The sequence below is a fragment of the Saccostrea cucullata genome, unplaced genomic scaffold (assembly GCF_032062105.1).
Source record: "Saccostrea cucullata isolate Sc308-1 unplaced genomic scaffold, CSIRO_AGI_Scuc_v1 ctg207, whole genome shotgun sequence".
NCBI classification, from domain to species: domain Eukaryota; kingdom Metazoa; phylum Mollusca; class Bivalvia; order Ostreida; family Ostreidae; genus Saccostrea; species Saccostrea cuccullata.
Genome location: NW_026931392.1, coordinates 114,861 through 137,648, shown reverse-complemented (window position 1 = coordinate 137,648; position 22,788 = coordinate 114,861). Strand labels below are relative to the sequence as shown.

General features: G+C 35.0%; 2 protein-coding genes across 13 annotated transcripts in view; one reads left to right on the top strand and one right to left on the bottom strand.

Moving 5' to 3' along the window:
* Window positions 1–15,943, top strand: part of LOC134232487 (cell adhesion molecule DSCAM-like) — a 46,272-nt gene extending 30,329 nt beyond the window's left edge. Inside the window, exons 10-39 of one of the 4 annotated variants that reach the window (XM_062714446.1) lie at window positions 351–505; window positions 999–1,125; window positions 1,249–1,368; window positions 1,597–1,791; window positions 2,249–2,396; window positions 2,620–2,771; window positions 2,918–3,049; window positions 3,141–3,379; window positions 3,497–3,734; window positions 3,915–4,061; window positions 4,309–4,464; window positions 4,793–4,929; window positions 5,081–5,234; window positions 5,625–5,739; window positions 7,288–7,442; window positions 7,585–7,602; window positions 8,302–8,400; window positions 8,646–8,831; window positions 9,010–9,185; window positions 9,422–9,542; window positions 9,861–10,022; window positions 10,223–10,456; window positions 11,087–11,229; window positions 11,514–11,637; window positions 11,795–11,935; window positions 12,224–12,469; window positions 13,489–13,654; window positions 13,922–14,067; window positions 14,217–14,373; window positions 14,721–15,943. In XM_062714446.1, coding sequence (XP_062570430.1) covers window positions 351–505; window positions 999–1,125; window positions 1,249–1,368; window positions 1,597–1,791; window positions 2,249–2,396; window positions 2,620–2,771; window positions 2,918–3,049; window positions 3,141–3,379; window positions 3,497–3,734; window positions 3,915–4,061; window positions 4,309–4,464; window positions 4,793–4,929; window positions 5,081–5,234; window positions 5,625–5,739; window positions 7,288–7,442; window positions 7,585–7,602; window positions 8,302–8,400; window positions 8,646–8,831; window positions 9,010–9,185; window positions 9,422–9,542; window positions 9,861–10,022; window positions 10,223–10,456; window positions 11,087–11,229; window positions 11,514–11,637; window positions 11,795–11,935; window positions 12,224–12,469; window positions 13,489–13,654; window positions 13,922–14,067; window positions 14,217–14,373; window positions 14,721–14,814 — 4,583 coding nt within the window. In that variant the 3' untranslated portion in view covers window positions 14,815–15,943. Of the gene's footprint in view, window positions 1–350; window positions 506–998; window positions 1,126–1,248; window positions 1,369–1,596; window positions 1,792–2,248; window positions 2,397–2,619; window positions 2,772–2,917; window positions 3,050–3,140; window positions 3,380–3,496; window positions 3,735–3,914; window positions 4,062–4,308; window positions 4,465–4,792; window positions 4,939–5,080; window positions 5,235–5,624; window positions 5,740–7,287; window positions 7,443–7,584; window positions 7,603–8,301; window positions 8,401–8,645; window positions 8,832–9,009; window positions 9,186–9,421; window positions 9,543–9,860; window positions 10,023–10,222; window positions 10,457–11,086; window positions 11,230–11,513; window positions 11,638–11,794; window positions 11,936–12,223; window positions 12,470–13,488; window positions 13,655–13,921; window positions 14,068–14,216; window positions 14,374–14,720 lie in introns of all 4 variants that reach the window. The other 3 variants (XM_062714445.1, XM_062714448.1, XM_062714447.1) reach the window with 3 other exon arrangements.
* A 4,953-nt stretch (window positions 15,944–20,896) lies between these two features.
* LOC134232492 (myosin-9-like) overlaps window positions 20,897–22,788 on the bottom strand; it is a 59,266-nt gene continuing 57,374 nt past the window's right edge. For all 9 annotated transcript variants that reach the window (XM_062714456.1, XM_062714453.1, XM_062714454.1 and 6 more), the window contains one exon: window positions 20,897–22,528. In XM_062714456.1, coding sequence (XP_062570440.1) covers window positions 22,088–22,528 — 441 coding nt within the window. In that variant the 3' untranslated portion in view covers window positions 20,897–22,087. The remainder of the gene's footprint in view (window positions 22,529–22,788) is intronic.

The window sequence follows — 22,788 nt, the reverse complement described above, 5'->3', positions numbered from 1 at the left end:
CACAAATAATAAGTGCTAAATGTGAATCTTCCAGAAATTTTATCATTCAGAAATCTCCTAGCAGTCAGCAGTGCAATATACACATTATGTGGGGTTAAACATCGTTTTAAAAAATTCAAATTTGGTAATAAAAAAAACCCATATGAAATGACTTCATCAGGGGGATCTCAAGAAGCAGTTATTATTTTTAATATTTTAGATACATACACAGGTTTTTTTTTTAAAATTGGGATCTGGTGAATACATCAGTAGTATTATTATTTTCATATACCAGTAGTTTTTAGTTATATACAAACTCATCTTGTGTCCAGAGCCTGGGTTATTTTCCTATTTCTACTTTCTGTTTGCAGAACCCCCAATGATTGATCCCTTTAGATTTCCCAGAAAGAAACAAGGGGACAGAATTGTTGTCTCTTGTGTGGTCAGTACGGGTGACCAGCCACTGGATATTGTGTGGACCAAGGACGGAGAAGTTATACCACCAGATATGGGTATCCATATACAGGTAAATATCCTATAGGACGGGTTAATAGTAATAGCCAAAACTGTGTCACATTGTGAGGACGAAAGACAGAGAAAGTAGAATACTGTTAGATATGGGTATTCATATACAGGTACAGTGCCTATAGAGTAACAATAAATGGAATAGAGTGTGTAACAGTAGGCACAAAATAATGCAAAAAATGTAGATATTAACTGCCAGAAACAAGACAACAATGCACAGTTAAACTCGGTTATAACGATTAACGAAGTCACTTGGACTTACGAAATTACTTCACAATGTCTGTAATTTGTAATATTTGTATAAGGATTTGCTAAATTTATATTGCTGAGGATCCAAGACAACTTTGCTATATCTGTGAATTGGCAATATCTGTGTTTGTACTAAACAAGTTTTACTGTATTGTCCTAAACTGTATTGTCCTAAGGAAAAAAATTCTGCTTTATATGTGATGTATTGACATTATAATAAGATTATCTAATTTACTTTTGTTTAGAAGCTGAATTCTTATATGACCATGCTGTCCATAGGAGACGCTAATCCCAAACATAATGGGAACTACACTTGTAGGGCCAGCAACGCAGCGGCCACAACCAACTACACTGCTACTCTACATGTGGATGGTAAGTCATTATAGTGATACAATGGTAAACTACATTGCTACACTATATGTAGATAGTAAGTTATTATACAAACATGCTTTTCAACTAACATTGCTTCATATTCTCTATTTCTTGTCTTTTTAGTACCGCCTCGATGGGTTATGGAGCCCGGCGATTCCTTTGTGATTCTAAAGAACTCTGTATCCCTCGACTGTCTCACCACTGGTACACCTGTACCAATGATCACCTGGAAAAAGGCGCTAGGTCTGTTGTTGTAGGTCATATGTGTGGTCAGTCCACAATCAGTAAACCCAAGGATGTTTGATATAATCATATGATATGTTTCATTTTGAGAATCAGAGCCCATTTTACATCTTTTCGAAGTACAAAGGTAGCTTTGTAATCTTTTACATGCTTGACTGTTTTTTTTTTTATGTTTATAGATTTTTCTGTGTGCACAGTTTGGGATATAAGGTTTATCTTTTATTGTAGGAAGCAGACCAGGACACTACCGAATGATAAACTATGTAGAAAACGACACGGCTACTACAGCCTCTAAACAACTCCTCAGCAATGGGACGTTAATCATCCGCGGAGCCAGAGAAGAGGATCATGGGTATTATCTCTGTCACTCGTACAATGATGTGGGACCTGGACTTAGCAAGGTCATCTTCCTCAGAGTTCACAGTAAGTCTGCTTCTAACTGACATCATCTCTTGAAGAGGTTTTTTAAGTCTAAAATAATACAGTCAAATTAAACCTCCTTATCTCGAACTGGATAGGACAAAAAACTCGAGGTAATGGAGAGTTTGAGATATGAAGGGTAAATTCAGTAAAGAAAATGTTGGGACTTTTAACTCACTTCGACATATCCATGGTATTTTATATATCGGAGTTCAAGATCACAAAGTTCAACTTTATGTAAATTTCCATGCATTCTTTATATAAAGTTTTGTTAAATTTTGTTTGAAATAACAGAGAATAAATTGTTACAATACTGTGGAAAACTTAATTGTTCAGAAGTGTATCCATCTTTTCTTTCACATGGCTAGTAGGGTTGGTGAACATGATATTTCTCAGTTTGTGTCCTATGTTGAACAACTACTAAGCAGGTGACCTTGAATTGTTTTTTTTAATTTTTCAGTTCCCGCTCGTTTTGATGAAAAGGAGAAGAACTATACAGTGATAAAGGGTCAGAATAAAACTCTGGACTGTCAGGCGATTGGGGATCAGCCATTATCTGTGACATGGAGCTTTAATGCCCAAACCCTCAGCACTGCCGGTATGGACAGGTGAGGGAAAGGGCAGATTCTCACAAGTTGAAGTCTTTTGATAAATTTAGGCAAACACTTCTCTTAATACTGTATATAGAAATTGGCCATGAAATACATTTTCAGTTTCCTGTATTCATGTAAATAATGAAGTAAAAACTATTTCCCCAGAAAAGAATGTTCACAAGACAAAGAAATTGTCAAGTGATAAGGACTGTTAAACTGAATTTAATCTTTTTTGTAGAAGGAGGATGGTAAACACTGTAGTTACATCAAGAGGGAAGTTGTCCACTTTGACCCTGAGGCCAGCAGAAAGAGGAGATACAGGATTCTATGTCTGTACTGCCAAAAACAAGTTTGGTAATGCAGTCCTAGCCATGAGATTAGTTGTTCTTGGTAAGAATTTATCTTTAATAATATTATATATTATATGACATAGAAATACCATATAGCGGCCTTCTTCAGAGGGTTTAAAATTTTTGGTGTTTTGCTTGATCAAAGCATCATATAATAATAATTTTAGTGGAACATTTTGATTGTAGAACCCCCAGAGCCCCCAAAGAACCTGACCTTGATAAATAAGACAAGTCGCAGTATAAAGGTCAAATGGCAGGCTCCGTATGACGGAAATAGCCCCATACTCTACTATGCAGTTCAGTACAAAGTGCAAAAAGGTAATTCACAAATAGATCTCACTGGAGCTATAAAAATACAATTTTCCCCCCAGTTTCCTCATTGTGACAATGTTTACTATTCTTATTTCAGCTGTGTGGCAGGGTGTTATTTCCAATGTGACAGTAAGTTCTTTACAGCTGATTACGTCTATTTCTGACCTACATCCAGCCTATGTCTATGAGGTCAGAGTCGTGGCCAACAATTCCATCGGTTACGGTAATGCCAGCAAGAGCATCTTAGTTCAGCTGGATGAAGAACAACCATCTGGACCCCCTACAGAGGTCAAGGTCAAAGCTATAGGATCAGAGTCCTTACAGATATCTTGGATGGTAATTCAGATTCATGATTTATATTAAGTACATCTGACCAGGGACATGAAATATGAACATATTCAAGACAGTTTTAAGTCTTTTATGTGTAAAACTGATCTTGATGACATTTTTCAGCCCCCTCTTCCAGAAAATCAGAATGGAGAAATCCAGGGATATTACATCGGATACAAAGAGAGAGACAGCCAATCACGATTTATCTACATTACTAAATCCATTGATGGTGAATTCCTGCCCTCTGTAGATATTCATAACCTGGAGAAGTTTACAGAGTACACAGTCCATGTCCAGGCTTACAACCAGAAGGGGAGGGGCCCTCCATCCCCCGACTCACAGGTCTTTACACTGGAGGATGGTCAGTTCACAGATTATATCATTTTCTTATTTGAATTAGATATTTTGTAAACAACGATAAAAAAGAGGGAATATCAAACAGTGCTAATAACTTAAAAAAAAATGTATGATAATTTTAAAGCATTTGCTTACCTGGTTTTAAAAACATGGTCCATGATATTGTAACTGATTGTGTTTACAGTTCCTAGCCAGCCCCCACAAGGAGTACAGGCCACCGCCATTAATTCCCGCAGCATCAAGGTGGTGTGGTCCCCGCCCCCACTCTTCACTCTACATGGAATACTACAGGGATACAAGATCTACTACAAACCTGTACGCTTTGATGAAGGTAATTGTGTACAAAGTTATACCATTTAATGAATATTTCTCTCTACAAAACTGTACAAGCACCTGTTATTTCCTTGCATGCTTTGCCAAAAATTGCTACAATTGCTGAATGTGTTATATCCATACTTTCAAAATAAGTGGTTCAATAATGAATTCAAAAAGGAGTATCTGCATGTACCTATTATTGTGTTACAATGATAAATATTTAGATATTGATCTGAAATTTAATACATGTAATTGTGTTTTAGATGAGAGTGATGCTAACGCAGTGGTGTCCTCAGAGCTGGAGGCCACCATCACGGGTCTGTCTAAATACACAAACTACAGCCTGCAGGTGCTGGCCTTCACCAGGAAGGGGGAGGGGGTCCGATGTTCTCCACTGTTTGTCCTCACACAGCAAGACGGTAAGGAACAGAAGGATTATTTAGTGCAATATTTCTCCATCTGTTCAGTCCAACTATGAATTTGCTTGTTTGAGTCTTGATTTCAAGTTGTATATTACTTGTAGTAATAGTCATTAATTGGTATTTCCTTCTCAATCAATAAAAAAGCAGCGCATAAGGCACTACATTCATGATTATAGCTAGTTAAGGAATAAAATGTTTTGCATATTTTGGAATTTTTTATGAAAAGGAGGAAGATTTTTTGTAATGTCTTGAGTATTGAGAGTATGTTCAGTTATACATGTATCAGACAGCATTAAAATTATCAGAGATTTATTTGGTTTTTCAGCTCCGGAGAGACCAGCTGACATAAAAGCTCTTCCTGTCAACAACAGCACAGTAATGGTGTCATGGAAACCACCTCTCCATAGCAACGGAATTCTCACCAAGTACAATGTCTACATATACAATGGCAGTTCTACTGAGGTAAAATTTGTTAGTACCTTAGAAGTCTTATTTAAGATCTCCATACTTATTTCTCATCTTGAGTTAATTTCCTTTTGTATTTTATGTTTTTTTCTTTATTTTCCTTGTTTCCTACGTGTGATTTTTATCTTGTTCGTTAAATTCATTAAAGATGTTGGAGAAGGTAGAGTTACCTCCCATTAAGACGTCCTACTACATGAGTAACCTTTCCCTGAATGAGGAGATACAGTTTGAGGTGTCAGCCAACACAATCATTGGAGAAGGGGAGAGAACTCATAGCGTCAGTACTGCTCCACAGGAGAGAGGTAGTGTAAAAATTAGATAAAAATATAATGAATCCTCATGAATTTAATGCACATACTGTAGACGTACTTTTTTCCACAGGGTCATAATTCCGCGGAATCTCAATTCCTGTCTAATCCGCGGGTAGAAAATTACGCGGATATCCTAGACTGTCACTATATGCCTTACATTTATATTAAGTACGCTTGGACAAATTTCTGCGGAAAATTGGTGACCGCGTACATAGCGTAAATTAATACCACGCGGGATAAAGTACTTCTACAGTAATACCATCTGCAAGGAAAACATTCTGTGATTAGTTTACTTTTAGTACTTTCTTTTCATAATTTCAAATACTCATAAATTAATAAGAACAGTACTAGGTAATGAGATGTATTTATTAATTTTATTAGTTGCTGCTCGTATTGCCAGTTTCTCAGCTGTGATGTTAATACCATGGCAACACACCTTGACCTTACAGTGTTTAGCAGTGGGAGATCCTACTCCTAGCATACAATGGAAAATCAGGTGACACAATACTAAAGTTCTTAGAGCTTAATTTTCTCTGATTATGTCAGATTTGAGTAGTCTATAAAGATAAAATATTTGAAATCTTTGTCATTTGTGTACCATAATAATCTTTAGATACATTCTAATATACTTGTACATGCATTAGCAATCTTTTATCAGAAATTAAAAATATATGTTGTTGAATGAAATATATTTTTAGCTCACCTGAGCCGAAGGCTCAAGTGAGCTTTTCTGATTACATTTTGTCCGTCGTCCGTCCGTCTGTCTGTCCGTCTGTCCGTCTGTCTGTCTGTCCGTCCGTCTGTAAACTTTTCACATTTTCGACTTCTTCTCAAGAACCATTGGGCCAATTTTAACCAAACTTGGTACAAAGCATCCTTGGGTGAAGGGGAGTTTAAATTGTTAAAATGAAGGGCCAAGTCCCCTTACAAGGGGAGATAATCAAGAAAAGACAAAAATAGGGTGGGGTCACTAAAAAATCTTCTTCTCAAGAACCACTGGGCCAAAAAAGCTGAAACTTATGTGGAAGCATTCTTGGGTAGTGTAGATATTAAATTGTTAAAATCATGACCCCCGGGGGTAAGGCGGGGCCACAATAGGGAATCCAAGTTTTACATAGAAATATATAGAACAAATCTTTAAAAATCTTCTTCTCAAGAACCACTGGGCCAGGAAAGCTGAAACTTATGTGAAAGCATCCTTGGGTAGTGTAGATATTAAATTGTTAAAATCATGACCCCCGGGGGTAGGGCAGGGCCACAATAGGGAATCCAAATTTTACATAGAGATATATAGTACAAATCTTTAAAAATCTTCTTCTCAAGATCCACTGGGCCAGAAAAGCTGAAACTTATGTGGAAGCATCCTTGGGTAGTGTAGATATTAAATTTTGAAAAGCATGATCCCCGGGGGTAGGGCGGGGCCACAATAGGGAATCCAAGTTTTACATAGAAATATATAGAACAAATCTTTAAAAATCTTCTTCTCAAGAACCACTGGGCCAGGAAAGCTGAAACTTATGTGGAAGCATCCTTGGGTAGTGTAGATATTAAATTGTTAAAATCATGACCCCGGGGGGTAGGGCAGGGCCACAATAGGGAATCCAAGGTTTACATAGAAATATATAGAACAAATCTTTAAAAATCTTCTTCTCAAGAACCACTGGGCCAGGAAAGCTGAAACTTATGTGGAAGCATCCTTGGGTAGTGTAGATATTAAATTGTTAAAATCATGACCCCCGGGGGTAGGGCGGGGCCACAATAGGGAATCCAATTTTTACATGGAAATATATAGAACAAATCTTTAAAAATCTTCTTCTCAAGAACCACTGGGCCAGGAAAGCTGAAACTTATGTGAAGGCATCCTTAGATAGTGTAGATTCTAAAGTTTTAAAATAATAAAGGGAAGGGGGTTGTTGGGCATGATAGGTATAGCAAGAGGGGGAATCTGGTAAAGATCTGCATCACCCTTGTTACTCAGGTGAGCGATGTGGCCCATGGGCCTCTTGTTTTATTAATGTTTTATTTTGATATTTATGTGTTACAGGGGTAGAAGATTTATTGAGAGTGAGCGCATTCAGATTCTTAAGAATGGCTCGTTGCATATCAATGGAGTTCTGGGAAGTGATGCAGCTAATTATTCCTGTCGCGCAACCAACAAGTATGGATCAGATGAAGTTAATTACGCGATCAGTGTTCAAGGTAAAAAGGAAAAAGAAGAATTTTAGATTTCTACTACTAACAATGACATTTTGCTCTTTTTCGATCAAAGGAATGGCTATTTTTGAACCATCACAATTTGAGGACAGATTTGATTGATTTTCTTTTCTTTTGACTTGATCAGTCAGTGATAAATTAGCAAGTGAGTAAATCAGTGAAAAGTTTTCATGTATTTATTCCATATTGATGTTAGTTTGTGAATCATATTGCCTGATTATTCATTCCTAATTAATCAAATTCAAATATTCCTAGATTACCTCCCCTTCCTACTCATTACAAACCATTTTCTGCTCTTTAACATAAGCATACAGTTGTATTTTATCATAGTTTTCAAATTCATGTGTTTTACTATTTCCCATTCTGGATGTTGTGTTTTGAATACATAATTCGATATTTTAATATCATGGAATATGTTTTTTAGCAAGAAAAGAATAGTGTTGATTTCTTAAAACTGTTAAGATAAGAAGCTTTTTAGAGCTATGTTTTCTAGATTAAATTGTATAATTTATGGTGGATATATACATATATCATTGCATGACTGCATGATGATCAATTTTTTGAATGCTTTTTATCATAGATTTTGGATCTTTTTTCTCATAACAAATTTCACCGTAACAATTTTTTTTCAGTAAGCCATTTATGAAATTATTTCTTTGAAAAATCTGTAGGCACTGAGATGAAGTTAAATCTTTTTGAATAAAATAACTTCTGGCAGGAATGTTTGCTGTAACTGTTTCAATAACTTCAGATTTTTGCTTTCCTTCCAAGTATGCTTTTATAACAAGAAAAATATACTCTATATCATAGATATATAACATTTATTTTTTAATGTTTTAAACAGCTCCCCCCAAACCACCAAGTTTGTATGTGGTTGCCACGACAACTTCAACAATTCAAATCAACTGGAGATCAGGGAGCAATGGTGGCAGTCCAATCCAAGGTAGATAACTTCTACTAGAAGTCAGTTCTCACATTTTATTATCTTTTAAGATGAATTTAAAACTAACATAGAAATTCTTGTTTTGTATAAATTCTACTGAAATTTTATTAATTCAGAAATTAACAAAAATGATTTTTTTTAAATCTTAGAGAAGAGATAATACACTTGACGTACCCGGTAATGAAATGGAGATATTGTGATCAGAGTATTAATAATTGCATATTAATCTTTGAATTATTTTCAAGGCTTTGTAATACACCACAAAAAAGATCATGAAACTTGGCAGAAGATTGAAGCTGGTCCAACCAATCGTACCCAGACTGTGACGGGCCTGTTGTGTGGTACAACATACAAATTTTATATCAACGCTCTCAATCGTCTGGGGTACAGCCCAAACAGTGATACCATATCTGTCAAAACCAATGGCTCAAGTAAGTCTAAAGATGAACTCGAATTCTAAATTTAATTTATTGTCAGTTTATACTGACTTAAATGTGTGTACATGTATTAAAATATATGTGCATAAAAATTTAACCAGAGTTACTGAATTTCAAAAGTGCTTTTTCAAAATGTTTACAATCTTTACAATTCGTTTCTATTTATTTTTAGCACCAATTATGCCCCCACAGAGTATGCTTTTGAAGGTCATCAATGTGACTTCAGTTGACCTTGACCTAACTACATGGATCACATCTGGGTGTCCTATACGTTTCTTTTCTGTGCAGTATAAAGTGTGGGAAGATACCTCTTGGACAGAGGCCTCTAACAATGTTCAAAGCAATAAGGTGGGGTCTTCAAAGTAAAAAAAAAAGCCATATTGAATTAAAATTACATGTACCTTATTTCCTTACTTTCCTTTTCCTGAATATTAGAAATTTATTTTCACTTGTTTAACCCAATAATGCTGATGAGACAATTGGTTTGAAAAAAATATATATTCATATTAGGAAATGCCCTGTTGATGTTAAGTTTTGATGCTATGAAATTAAATCTAGAAGTATTTTTTATTTTTCTAATACAGACGGTACATACAGTGGAAGACCTTCACCCTGCTACCTGGTATGTGATGAAGGTCGTTGCTCATAGCGATGCTGGCTCAACAGAGAGTGAACTCAAGTTTGCGACACTCACTTATCATGGCAGTAAGTTCAGTAACACAAAGTTAAATAAAAGATGATTTATAATACCTGTGTCTGATGTCCTGATCCTGTGAAAAGCCTTTGTATATTGTTCTTTAGGGAGAGGAAAGGTTCTTTGATTCATATCATATATTTCAGTGTTTAAAATTGTTGATATTAAAGATGTAAGATGTAAAACACAATATTTTACTTTGAAAAATATTCAGAATTCATTTACAATAAAATTTTGAATATAGGTCATACATAAATTTTTTTTTTTTTTTTTATAAAACCTTGCCTTGCTTCTTCCCAGAACTCTGATATCTTTGCTTTGTTATCTAGGGACCATCACCCCATTGTTTATCACTAAGAAGGAGGAGAGCAGTTTCTATGAGAAGACCTATATCATGATTCCTCTCTGCTTTGGGATAGTTGTCTCCCTTATCATCATCATAGCAGTGTTACTGTACCTCAGGAGGAGGAGAGAACTCATACAAATGAAAGGTAACGGGAAAATTGATTTGTAAAATTTAGAAGAGTTAAGTTTGAATAAAAAAAAATGAAGAGACGTAAGTAATCTAAGAATCACCTACTCCCAGTGATGTTTAATTTTAAAATTTGCATGTACATGTAAACAAAAAACAATATGCGAGAGATACCAAATGAAATTGATTTCTGTTTACCATCCGTATGATTTTTTCCAGAGAGTGCCTCTAACTTGAGGAGGGACATAACAGCAGAGACCTCTCTGATGAATGACCTTGACAAGCGGTTCAACTTTGACTTTGAGGGAGGGAACAGTGAACCTTACGGCAAGAGGAACGTTAACCTCCTGATCTCATTTAATTCAGACGAAAATCTCCATAACAACAGTCCAACATGGCTGAACAACGGATCCAGTAAAACTAACAGTGATAACGGCTCCATCAACAGATCAGGTAAATCTAGTGTGCTGGAAGACAAAAATTTAAAGCTAAATTTGTATTCAGATGAAAGACAAGTTCTTGACAAGCAATATTCAATGTTAAGATATCTGTTTTGTTTATGTCCCACAATGAGTGGCTGGTCATAGTGACAGTATAAAGGTTTACAGAATCTTAAAAACATCTCGCAGTTGAAAGTAATGAATATCTAATACTCAATTTCCGTTCAGGTCATTTTTTTTTTAAAGTTGTTTGGTTGTCCTCTCCTGACCAACTGACTAAAAATGGCCAAACTCAAAACTTTTTTTACATTCCAGATCAAGCTATTTTATTTCTGATTATTCCCCTCATACCAGCAACAAATTTGTTGAAATTTTCTCAAAAAAAAGATTTTCATATTTACCTACCGACCCAATAATTTTTCCCAGAGTCAGGAGAAGGCAAGCAAACATTATTTTAAAGGTGGCCTCACTGCCGCCTCAGGGGAATTTTTTAAAATATCTTTGTGAATACTTACATCTGTACATGTATGTACAATTTTGTTTTTCTTGAAGTCCTCAAAGCTGAATGACTTGGATTAACTTGTAGACTCTCATTCACTTTACAAAATAAATAAGTTAAAAATGTGAATTTTTCTGTTTACAGATGATGATGGTAACATCAACCCCTACGCCACATTTAACCAGGTGAAGCAGGTGATCCTGGAGAAGGAACACCAGCCTCCCGAGCGGGAGAAATCACCCGAGTTTGATGACATCAGTCTACAGAAACTAGAGGCTCAGAAAGCTGTGAGTTTTACTGTCAGATTCTGTAATTTATAGTATGTACAACTCTCAGTCTTTCTTGGACAACCTATTTTCATATCTTTGGAAGGAAATAACACATTAATAAGGGGAAATAGTTTTTATGTACTCGGGTATTGTGTGTTGCATTATGTGTACTTTGTAAACACTGTGTCATGTGGTTATTATGCAGTCTTCACTATTTAGAGGGAGCTGTTCTACGCACAACCTTTTGTAAAATATTTATACTCTGCATTTAAAAAAATGAATTTCTGACACATTTACTTTAGATACTCTCCCCATCAGAACCCTATGTGCCTTTCTTTCATGCCAAGGGAGATAATGGAGATGTAGCAAAGGACCCCCACCCTCCCTTGATTCCACTGAAAACAACAGAAGGATATGACAACCAAGGTATTAAAATGATGATACACTGTATTAATTTTCTAGATTTTGTACACCATCCTTGTTTTGTTGGCTTGAAAAAATAAGAAAAGAAAATAAAGATATTAGTTATTAAGCTTTTTCGAGAATCAAAACTCACTTGAAGAATTATTGAATTTTTGTCCAGGCCTGATCCTGAGTCCTAGGAAGTATGCCAGTGCAGACCAGATTCATGCCCTCTTCACCCAAGCTCCAGTTCGCCCCCACAGCTCCTACAGCAAGTCCCAGAAGTGTCCCTCCCACTCCCACGGAAGCTCAGACGAGAAAGGTTAGAAATCACAAGTCAGTCAATTACCTATTTATGTCCTTGATTTACCTGTCCTTTGTGGATCCCAATTTGTTTTGCACTTTTAGAGATAAATTCTAATCAATGTTCCAATGTCAACTATTTACATTTTATCTTTATCTCCAGAACCCTTTGGGGTAGTAAAAGCTATTGTATTCTCTTTTGTTATTTTAAATTGGAATAACCTTAAATCAAATGTACTTTACTGTAAAATGATTTCATTTATTACATGTTAACATGAATGAAGTTCTGATACGATTGAAATTGTAGGGAGCCAGAGACAGAGTATTATATCGAGCGTGACCACAGTCTCCTCCAGTAGGGATGAGCTGCTGGAGGCCCTGGAGAATGCCAAGCACAACCCCCTCCCCCCAGTGGTTTACGAGTCCCCCCCAGACTCGAGCTCCCAACCCACGGACAGCTCGGTGGGGACCGAGCCCGGTATTGTTAAGTTCACTCAGTCACCCCCCAAACCTAATGAACAGAGGGAAGCTTCCTGTGAAGTTCATTATACAAGTAAGCTTATGAACATGCACAAAATTTAAAAAAAATACTCTTATAAAACCATTTCTTTTTTTGTAAGATTCAAATACTGTAAAACGAGAAAATTTGGCGCATACGTATTTTAGCGCAAACGCAAGTGGGAATGCATTGGCGCAAATAAATTTTAGCGCTTGCACCTGTAAGTAAAATATATGAATGTGATGTTTTGTTTTTTTTTATTCACACCCGTATTTGACTTTTTTGGTTAGTCAAGCACGGAAATACATTAGTACTCCCGTATATCAGTAAACATTTGTTAACTTTACTGCGATACGTGTTGCTATCACATGGACGTGGCATAATGTTAAAATTTATTTTATTTCTATTTTCAATTAAAAGAAATGGAGTATTTACTCATTTAAATCATATTAAATCAATGCATGCATCAACAGAAAATTACTTAGATAAAACGGTAATCCTAATCAGGTATTATCTGCAAGCTCAATCGCCATGCTTGATTGCATTGTTTACCTCGAGGTGATAGATGATTGACACGCCGAGAAGCCAAACTTTGAAGGTGCTAATGATAATAATCGGGTAACAACTACTGGGGTAACAATAGTTTAATTAAATTATAATTTGGCAGAACTTTCTGTCTTCCGAACATGTGCAGTGCTAGTATGTATATAAAATCCAATGACCGTTCGACATTACGTAATCGCGCGTTCCGGTTTACACGTACTTATGTAAAAGCTTTGAACAGACACAAAAACTGATATTTCGAAATCCTTTAGTGCACAATAAATTTTAGCGCTCAGGGGCTCTTGCGCCAAAGGCGCTAAAATTAGTAGTGCGCCAAATATTCTCAAGATACAGTATATCTTGCTGTGCTTTATTTATTAGCTCAGTTTTGTAAGTGACTCGATTGTTTAAAATTTGTTAAAATCTTCTTTCGAAATCATAAGTTTATTACTGTATAAAATGCTTAAATACTGTAAGTCATATTAAGGAATTCATTGCATAAAATGATTTATTAATGTTTTATTAAAAAGGTGATTTGAAGCCTTCCATCAAGAGATCGCGTAAAGAAGCTGAGAGTGACACCACAGAGTGTGAAACTAACGAGAGGCCGACCCAGCCTCGGAGGATCAAAGGTCGCAGAAATAAACAGAGAGGACAGCTGGCAAAGAGACAAGTCGTGCCAGGCTATGTTCCTAGGTAATCAAGTAAAAATATCCTGTCCTGGTATTTGTATTAAAATATGGGTATTCCAATGAATGTTCTATTTTCATCACCATCGTAAACCCATTTTTGATTTACAATGCAAATAAATGGTTGATTGAAATTATGAAAGATAATAGTTAGAATTTGATCTTTTTTTCTTGTTTAAAAGAATTTCCATCTTTTTTAAATTGTTTACATGCCTAAGTTGCACTAAACAATAATATTGAGTCATATAGTTTAATCCTATACAATTTTAAACAGGACACACAGTCGTACCAGCACCACCAGCAGTGAGGAGGTCACCTACACCTTCTCCGGGCGTCAGTCCCCCCACAGTCCCCCCGAGGGCTACATGTCCTACATGCCGGATCAGTTCCCAGAGTCAGACCGACCCCCGGTCAGACGAGGTAAGCACAACTTGAATGTTACATCAGAAGAGGTGAGCATAAGAAGAATTGTACAGAGGAGTAAAGTAAAAAAAATTGTAAAAATATGCTAATAAGTAAATCATTACAATTTTTGACATGAATTTATTAACAGAGGTAATTTTTTTCAGGGAGGAGAACCCCTCATGCCAAAGTGAAGTACGATCTGTCCCTCCAGACCCCAGGGACAGACGAGAGTCGCCCCCTGGTGATGGCGGTGGCTCAGCCCTCAATGTCCAGTCCTAACGAGGAGGAGGAGGACTCAGCAGCTGTCAGTCTACTTAACAGGTATGTGTGATGTAGTTTTAATTTTAGTGTGCACATACATGTATATGTATTTTGTGGTGTTTGTCTACTGTGAACAGATCAGTGTTCTGTCATGTTCAATCTGGTATGAACAAACTTTGTGGTGTTATTTTGATTCAAAGTTTGTTTTTCCATCTTAAATCAAGAGATTTGCATAAAATATAAATTCAATTCAGGCTTGGTATTAATTTGTTGTAAAGTATAACAATCACAACTCAAAATACTCATTTAGAAAAGTGTTTCAGAATAAATAGATACTATAATTGACAAAAGCAAATTATTTACCTGTACTGAAAAAAATAAATATGGATTATTTCTTACCTTGTTAGACATTACCGTCCAGTGGAGGCTGAGGAGGGGGAGAACAAGGGACAGAAGAAACCACGAGACCGGGGGTACCGCGAGGACTACACCCTGGTGTAACGGACACTCCGTCACACTCTGTCACCGCTCGGCATCTCAGCAGGCATGAGATGTGTAACGTTATCACTGCACCAAACAATTCATTTCATGAGCTTCAATCATTTAACTATGAAGTGTTACCAAGATACAGAAGTTTAATACTTTACCCATCAAAAAGATCACCATACAGTTTCTCACAGATTTCAAAGCATATCAGCTAACTCAAAGCATTATTGCATGCTTGTTTATCAGTTTGTATGGTATCTGCTTGGCAAATCACTCAGATTTGTTCGAGTGAGGTGTGAGGTTTTACGGGTGTGAAAGATGCCAAGACATTTTGAGGTGCTATGCTTGGTTAAGTATTGAGTCACATGACCAAAAATATTTTACTGCCTTCAAAGACTGAAGAGTTTTCAGGGAGTTTTGTTTCAAAAGAGAGTGAAGCAAGGCTGTGAATTTGTGACTGATTTTTATGTGCCCAGGTTGTGACTGCCATCACAAACTGTAGTTCTCCTATGCAGAGAATGTGCAGAAGTTTTCCACTATGGCGCAGAACAACACCAAAACCTTCAAGTTGTGATAATCCAAAAACAAACATCTCGGGGAAAGATTGGAGAGAAATACACCGCAATGTATACCATTGTAAAAATCATCATGTATGTGCTTTACTAAGATTAATTGCACATTTTGGTAGTTATACAGTATTGTAATGTTGTTCCAAACACAAACAAGTCCCTTTTGTTTACTGGTTTATATGTTTCTTGTCTTCTTGTGTATTTTTCTTCAAGAAACCCATTGTGATTAAACTTACATAGAAGTATTCTGTTTTAAGAAGTTCTCTGGAAGTAACATTTTTATAATTATACACATGATGTAAGTGAGTAGCTTTTACTCTCATGTTCTTTAAAAAAAAAGTAATGTCTTTTTATACATGCCAAAATTGAAAAATAAGGTAAAGCAAGGTGATATTGTTTGTTATTGTAGAGTAATATTATACAGTAAAACTCATCTGATCTGGGTATTGTTTGTTCCATAATCTTGCCCACTGCAGTGAAATGTTTTGTCCCTGTAGGTGAATTCCATTGATAGAAATGTTTAATCTGATCTGACAGTTCTTTTGGAACAAGAGTCCTGATTTGAAAAGTTTTACTGTACCAAGCTGAAATACACAGCATTAGTATATCCAGTGTCACATGAATGTAAATAATTCAAAGATGTACATAAGGTTACAAAACCCTTCTAGTATCTTGTAGCAGAATTGTTGAATTATTTAAAGATTAAGGGTTGAGTTTAATAGTTATTAAAAAATTACATTTTGTCACAAAATCATGTCTCTTGAAATTAGGTAAGTTTATGACATAGCACCGATATATGGATGGCTGGACCATGCTATCTTTCATATTTACATATACATGTATTGTCATTCACTGCTTAAAATATCAAAACATATAGATATTTATATGTAATTAATGTTTCATTCATTAATAATTTTATGTAATTAATTTGAAATTGATCATTTTTTTCCCAAATGGTGTAGCAATACTGTCTCAATCTTTAGTTTCATTTTACCACATGGTTGTAGATCATTCGTTGTTGTATTTATAACGTTAAACCTTAGGTATGTTGATTTGCTGGTATTTCATTCTGATTTTGTTGCTTTGTATTTGCTATACCTCAGTTTTTCTTGCTAAAATCTAGTCATATTCACTGCCAATTCCACCATGGATTTGTATTTTCCCAAACCTTATTTATTTTTTTTTAATATTTTGTTTTAATTAGTTTATTTATAATGTATAGCTTGATTTATCTCTTATGTTATATCTTTATTTGTATTTATTTTGATTTTGTCACACAGTATCTATATACATAAATTATACCATGTAAATTGTAAAATGTAATAGATAAAAATAATGATTGTTAAACTTTTTTTTTTCAATGCAGAGTAAAATAGAAATAGATTTTTTTACACAATTTGGAACATTGTTTTATATTATCATTTCTTAACTAACCTTTTCTTCACATCAAATTTACAAAGCTGTTTGACTCTTTTATTGGTGAAGATAAAAAAGGAAGAGAAGAAAACATTTGGAGTTAATTTAAACTCTGACTCTGCTAGTTGTAATAAATTGTGTAGCTACACATGTTACTCAGACAATATGTTATGTAATAATTTGCCAGTTCACTAAGTTTATTTTGTTTTGTTTGTTATTTATTTGTCACTGTGGGAAAGTGCAATATAATTGTTTTTTAATCAATGATTAGGTTGTCAGGAAATATGATAAATCTGTGTTATTTTAGTTTACATAAGGGGCACAAATTAAGAAAAATACTTAACCCTCCTGGAGTCATTGGAAACTATTTTCAGATGACACATTGATGCTGTAAAATGTCTAGATGTTTAAACTTTATGAAAAATATTATGTCATATTAAACACAAATATGTACATGTGCGTATTATAATGTGGGACATTGAAAGATTAGTGCAATATGAAATGTATGTAAAAAGATCCAAGATCATGTGTGGAGTTTGCACCTTATTGTAAGTCAACCTTCAAACATTTGCTCAATGTATTACCTTTAGATTTTTAGGCCAAATTATTGGAATTTTGTATTTGTAAAAGAAATAGTCCTGGTACATGGAGGCACTATCTGTACCTTGTAACTTTTACCCCATGTCAGATCAGTTCCCAAGAACCTAGGACAGGATATGTTTGATAGGGCCATTATACAAAAGTGTTTAAGTCTAGAATGTGTAAAGGTTAATGCTATAAAGAGACCCATGTTTTCAGCTGTGAATTGTGTTGTTTCTACTTATGTATTAGAGAGTTTTTGTGATGCCAATTTGGTGCAATAGAATGTTTTTCAATAAATTTGTCAAAGAATTTGTCTTTTTCTCTCCATTAAGATTAGTATCCATAGGATATAACACAATATCCTTAATCTTCTGGAAGACCTTCAGCATTTTTAGGTCTCACTTTACTGGATGTGACTGTGGTATAATGTGTGTCATCCCGTTTTTTGTCCTTTGATTGAACATATTATGTCCCAAATGTAGCAGTATCAAAAAGGGAAGATCTAAGAGATTGCCATGTTTGTAATGATAGTGAAAAAAGGTGTTTATTTACTACTCAGGGGCAACATAATACAGTTGAACATAGGTATCTTAAATACCTACATGTACATGTAGAAGTGATTTTGAAGTCCAAATCCCTTTTTGTCTCTGGCATTGGGTTTGAGGGATATTGTAATGCAGTTGTTTTTTTTTTTTGTGTTGTGTGTGAAACAGAAGCGATGTAATTAGGGCCCCGCAAGGATTTGCGGGTGCCCTATAGTAATCACTCTGTCTGTCCGTCCGTCTGTCTGTCTGTCCGTCTGTCAACAAATTTTCTGTTTTTTTCTAATAACTTTTTTTATGGTTGCCCAAGGTATGGTAGTTTAATAGGCAGAAATACATATTTTGATGCTAAGTTTGATTCTCTATGTCTTCTAGTTTGGAGCTGGGGTGGTGGGGTATTGCATATGCCAAATGGCAAAAATACATATTTTGATGCTAAGTTTGTCTTTCTATGTCCTCTGGTTTTGAGCTGGGTTGGTGGGGTAGATTCCCTAACTTTATATAAGAATGCATTGGCAAAGAGAGATAACTGCTGAAGATGTTCCCATTCAGTAAACTGAATGCTACTAGGAGTCCCATGGGATTAATTAGCTTTCCTCCTGAAGAAAATCCAGAGCATTATCTTTATCTGTCACATTGAGATTAATTACCACATCTGTCTGCAAATGAAGTTTGTTTTGAAGTTAAATCAATTTGGAATGCTATGAACACTCTGAAATGTGGATTTAAATATAAATTTTTATTATTTATTTTTGTTTGATAGTTATGATTTCATTGAATCCTAAAAAAGAAGATTTTTTGATTTACCAGGGTACTTTTTTTTCACTTTTTTCCTCTTTTTTTTTAAAAATATATTAATTCAAGAATGTTTTTAATTTTTAATGTAGTTGTATAAAAACCCCATTCTATCATTAATACTGAAAAAGTTCTTATTGTAACTTTAGAAGAAAATGATGAGAGAGGTACAATCCCTTGGGATTAATTATCTAGCCTGCTGCAGAAAATTTAGTAGGCTTCTCTTTATCTGTCACTTTAAGATTAATGAAAACCTTTGTCTGCAACTGCTGTTTGTTTGAAGTTAAGGTCAAGCCTTCATGATATTTGCATTCATTGAAGGCTGGCATTTTATATAACACAAGATTCATAATTGTTTAAATATAAATTCAATGTTAAGTTGTTCTTTACTGCCTAATGTAAATACAAGAATATTATTTTCAGGTTTTTGAATATTCAGGAATTATGTTGAAATTTTAAGAATACAGTTGCTGTTGCTTTTTCTTTGTACATTTATTAATCATTCTGTAAGCTGCACCCTTTTAATTCTACCCCATGGCGGGGCCCTTGCTGACTGGTCAGTTTTCTAGTTTGCAGCGAGATTGATGCCAAATGCTACTCCGATTCATAGATGTGCATGTGCTCTTTGCAAGACAATGTTCTGCTTTATGGTGCCCTTGTTCTTTAAGTATTTTACCTTGGATATCTTGAAACCTTGCAAATCTGAAAGTTTTTTTCTTGGTCCCACTGAATTCAAGATCACAATGTTTGACTATAATATTATACTACATTTGATCCTCATACCTCCATATTATTAGGGATCATTAATTTCTGCAATGGTACCAATATACCAAGATGTTTGTTAAGTAAATGGTTTCTAATATACTGAGCTGACATCTTCCATGTAAATTAACTTTGACCCTTGATTTTGCAGGAACCAGTGTATCAAGTTTCATGTCCTTCATCAAGAATTCCCAGATATTGAGTACTCAGTGTCTTTCTGTGTCCTGTTTGATCCTTGATCTTATGACTTCAAAATCATCTACTCCTTAACCTCTTACATGGCATATACACATTTCTACGCATCTGACTTGAAAAACGAGTATAGTGTGAAAAGACATTCTTTATGACATAATTTGATCAACTAATCCTAAAAGTTAATCAGTTTAAAAAGTGAGTTCTCAAGATGCTGAATTGTCAGTTTTTCTATGTCCAGTTTGACCATTGACCTTGTGACCTCAAATTCAATAGCGGTCATCTACTTCAGAAGGGAAACCACCAGAGAACCAGGTTTTGTGTCTGTCAAACATAGGGGTATCAAGATATAGAATGGAAAATATCTTCCGAAGTCTAGATTATTTTGACCATTGACCTTGAAATTAATAGAAGCCATTTACTTTGTCACTCACTTGTCAAATATATTATATTTTAGGATGTTTTGACCTTTGACCTCAAAATCAAGAGGGTTTACTAGGGGATGCATTTACTCTTTCGGAGGAACCAGTGTCCCAAATTCTCAAGATATTTAGTGGACAAAACTTTTTTTGATTTTGTTTTGATCAATGACCTTGACTTTTCAAGTGACCATGATCTCCCTATCTACATTTACCTTAAATTCAAAGAAACAGTTAACCTACCGTTACTCATGCTAGTGGAAATATTCATTAATAAACTACAAAATTTTCTAACCTGACATTTTCTAAGACATTGATAACTTTCTCTCCTCACTTTGCTTTTAAGTTATATCAGAATAGTTATGCAACATAGAATGCAAGGTCAAGGTCAAAGAATTCTCTAAGGACAGCATGTTGTTGCTAGTGTATTCAGGTTCTATTTATATGAAAAAGTCCTTTAATATTCCACAAAATGAGTGTAGCACAAAAACAGGAAATGCAAGATTTCGAGAAGGCCACCATTGATGCATTATTGCTGCACAAATATTGATTTATGCAAAAGCAAGCAAGACGGAAAAAGGCATTTTTGGAAGACAAATATAACTTTCACCAAAGGCTATTACAGTGAAGTAGCTTAAAACTTTCTCTTCAGAAAGAGAAACACAATTTAAAGATTTCGAAGGCTGTAACACTGTTTGACAAAATACAGGGTTCAGTTTCTCCAGGACTTCAATTATACTGCATTAGAGATTAACAACGTCTGCAAAACGAATAATTTGGTATGCGGAATCAATACAAGGTCACGATTAAACAAGGCCAATTTGAAGATTTTTATGTTTTATTACAGTATCATTTATAAATATCAGCAAATTGTAACAAAGATCTTGACCATGTCAATTCCACAACAATTATACATGTAAAAAACACCATGCAACATACATCACCCTGACTGTTGTTATGGTAACAAATACTTTGGGCAAGATGGATGGAAGAGCTACACTATAACATAAATATATCAACCAAGACAGAGGCCAATGATAAAAAAAAAACGTATTGTAGAAAAATAAAAATGAAAAACTGAAATTTTATAGACGTATGCAACATTGGTCTTCTGTAATTTGAATATATCTTTGTCAATACAATTTAAATCTGCCTTTGAAAACTTCATCATATTTTCAAATGATTTGTCGAGTGTCGTGTGAGGAATAAATTTAATTTACTTTCATAAGTACAGATACATATAGTAGCACTATAAACACATTAAACCTACAGGTTTCTGTGGAAAAAATGTAGAATTTCTCGTTCAGCATCACATACATTTCAGCAAATGTAACAAATAGTAATTATCACTAACAAATTAGACCTGAAAAAATTAGCTACCTAGAGAAATGTTACTTTTCTGCTCTTAATTCTTATTAACAAATCTATAAACATTCAAGTAATGTTTAACTATCAGTCTGAGGACATTTCTAAACTTAAACATGTTAAACCATAAATATAACCTTGTAAGTTGTAGAAACAAAAACAAGATCTTTTGAACTCTACAGGAACAATGCCATAGTGAATATTCAATAAAGTTCATTTTTATTCTGTACTTTTCTGCACCATCTTGCACATAGTGAAGAGAGAGTGAAGATTGAGAATATCATGATAAAAATCTATGTGTTTCCTTGTAGAAGTTACCAGTGCTGCAGCATCCCATCACTGCAGGTCCTGGGCATCTGAATAACTTAAATTACTCTCTTTGTTAGCACACATTCTCTGACAGTCATATATTACATGTATTTCTGGCAAACATGCTCCTCCTAATTCTTCTAGAGCTGAGACCTTCACAAAAACATACACACAACTCTAATCTGACTCTTCAACAGTGCAATTTGCAAGCTTCTGTTAATGACATCATGTCACAATCCAATTTCTCTTTGACCCTCCCTAAGAAAACCCTTTCCCCTCTTTCTGTTTTACCTTTCAAATCACAGTATTAATTTACATTAATTAATCTAGTTCTCTATCATAAGAATTGCTGGTATCCTTCTGCTCCGGTGAATATCACATCAATCCATATCCTCATGGCCTCTGGTGTGGGGGCCACCATATAATAGGTCCTATCACAAGTTTTCACACAGAAAGTTAACTTATGATTTGGACTTTTGACTGTTCTTAAATGGTCAACATACACTTCCTCTATAGCCTGGAAATAAATGCCCCCTCTTGGTTTGGCCTCGTTTTTGTCAGTATAGTAAATTAGAGACCTCTTGTTTCTGTCGAACACAAACCAGCGTCTATGCCACGTTTTGAATTTGTTTCCCATTTTGTGTAGCCATCCCCTGCAGCTTGTGGCAGTGACCACCACATGAGGACAGTCGTCAAGGTGATGACCTGCAGACTCTATGTGGTTCTTAAGGTCAAATTCTTTACCTCTGACTGGTAGATATCTTGTTAGGGGTCGAGCCTACAAAACAAAACACAAAATACATGCATACATTTACCATACAGTTGAATTTCTCTATGCAAATTATAAATATCATGGATATATCAAAATGATGCCTATTGCAGGTTCCATCAATTTCCTTTTCAATCTAAATTTTAATCAGGATTTCTTGAAATTCTAGAATATCTTATTCTTTTGTAAGTCCCATTTAAGCTTGAGATACCAAAGTTATCATTGGTTAAACTTTGTTTTTATTGTTAAAAAATTCATATTTTTGACAA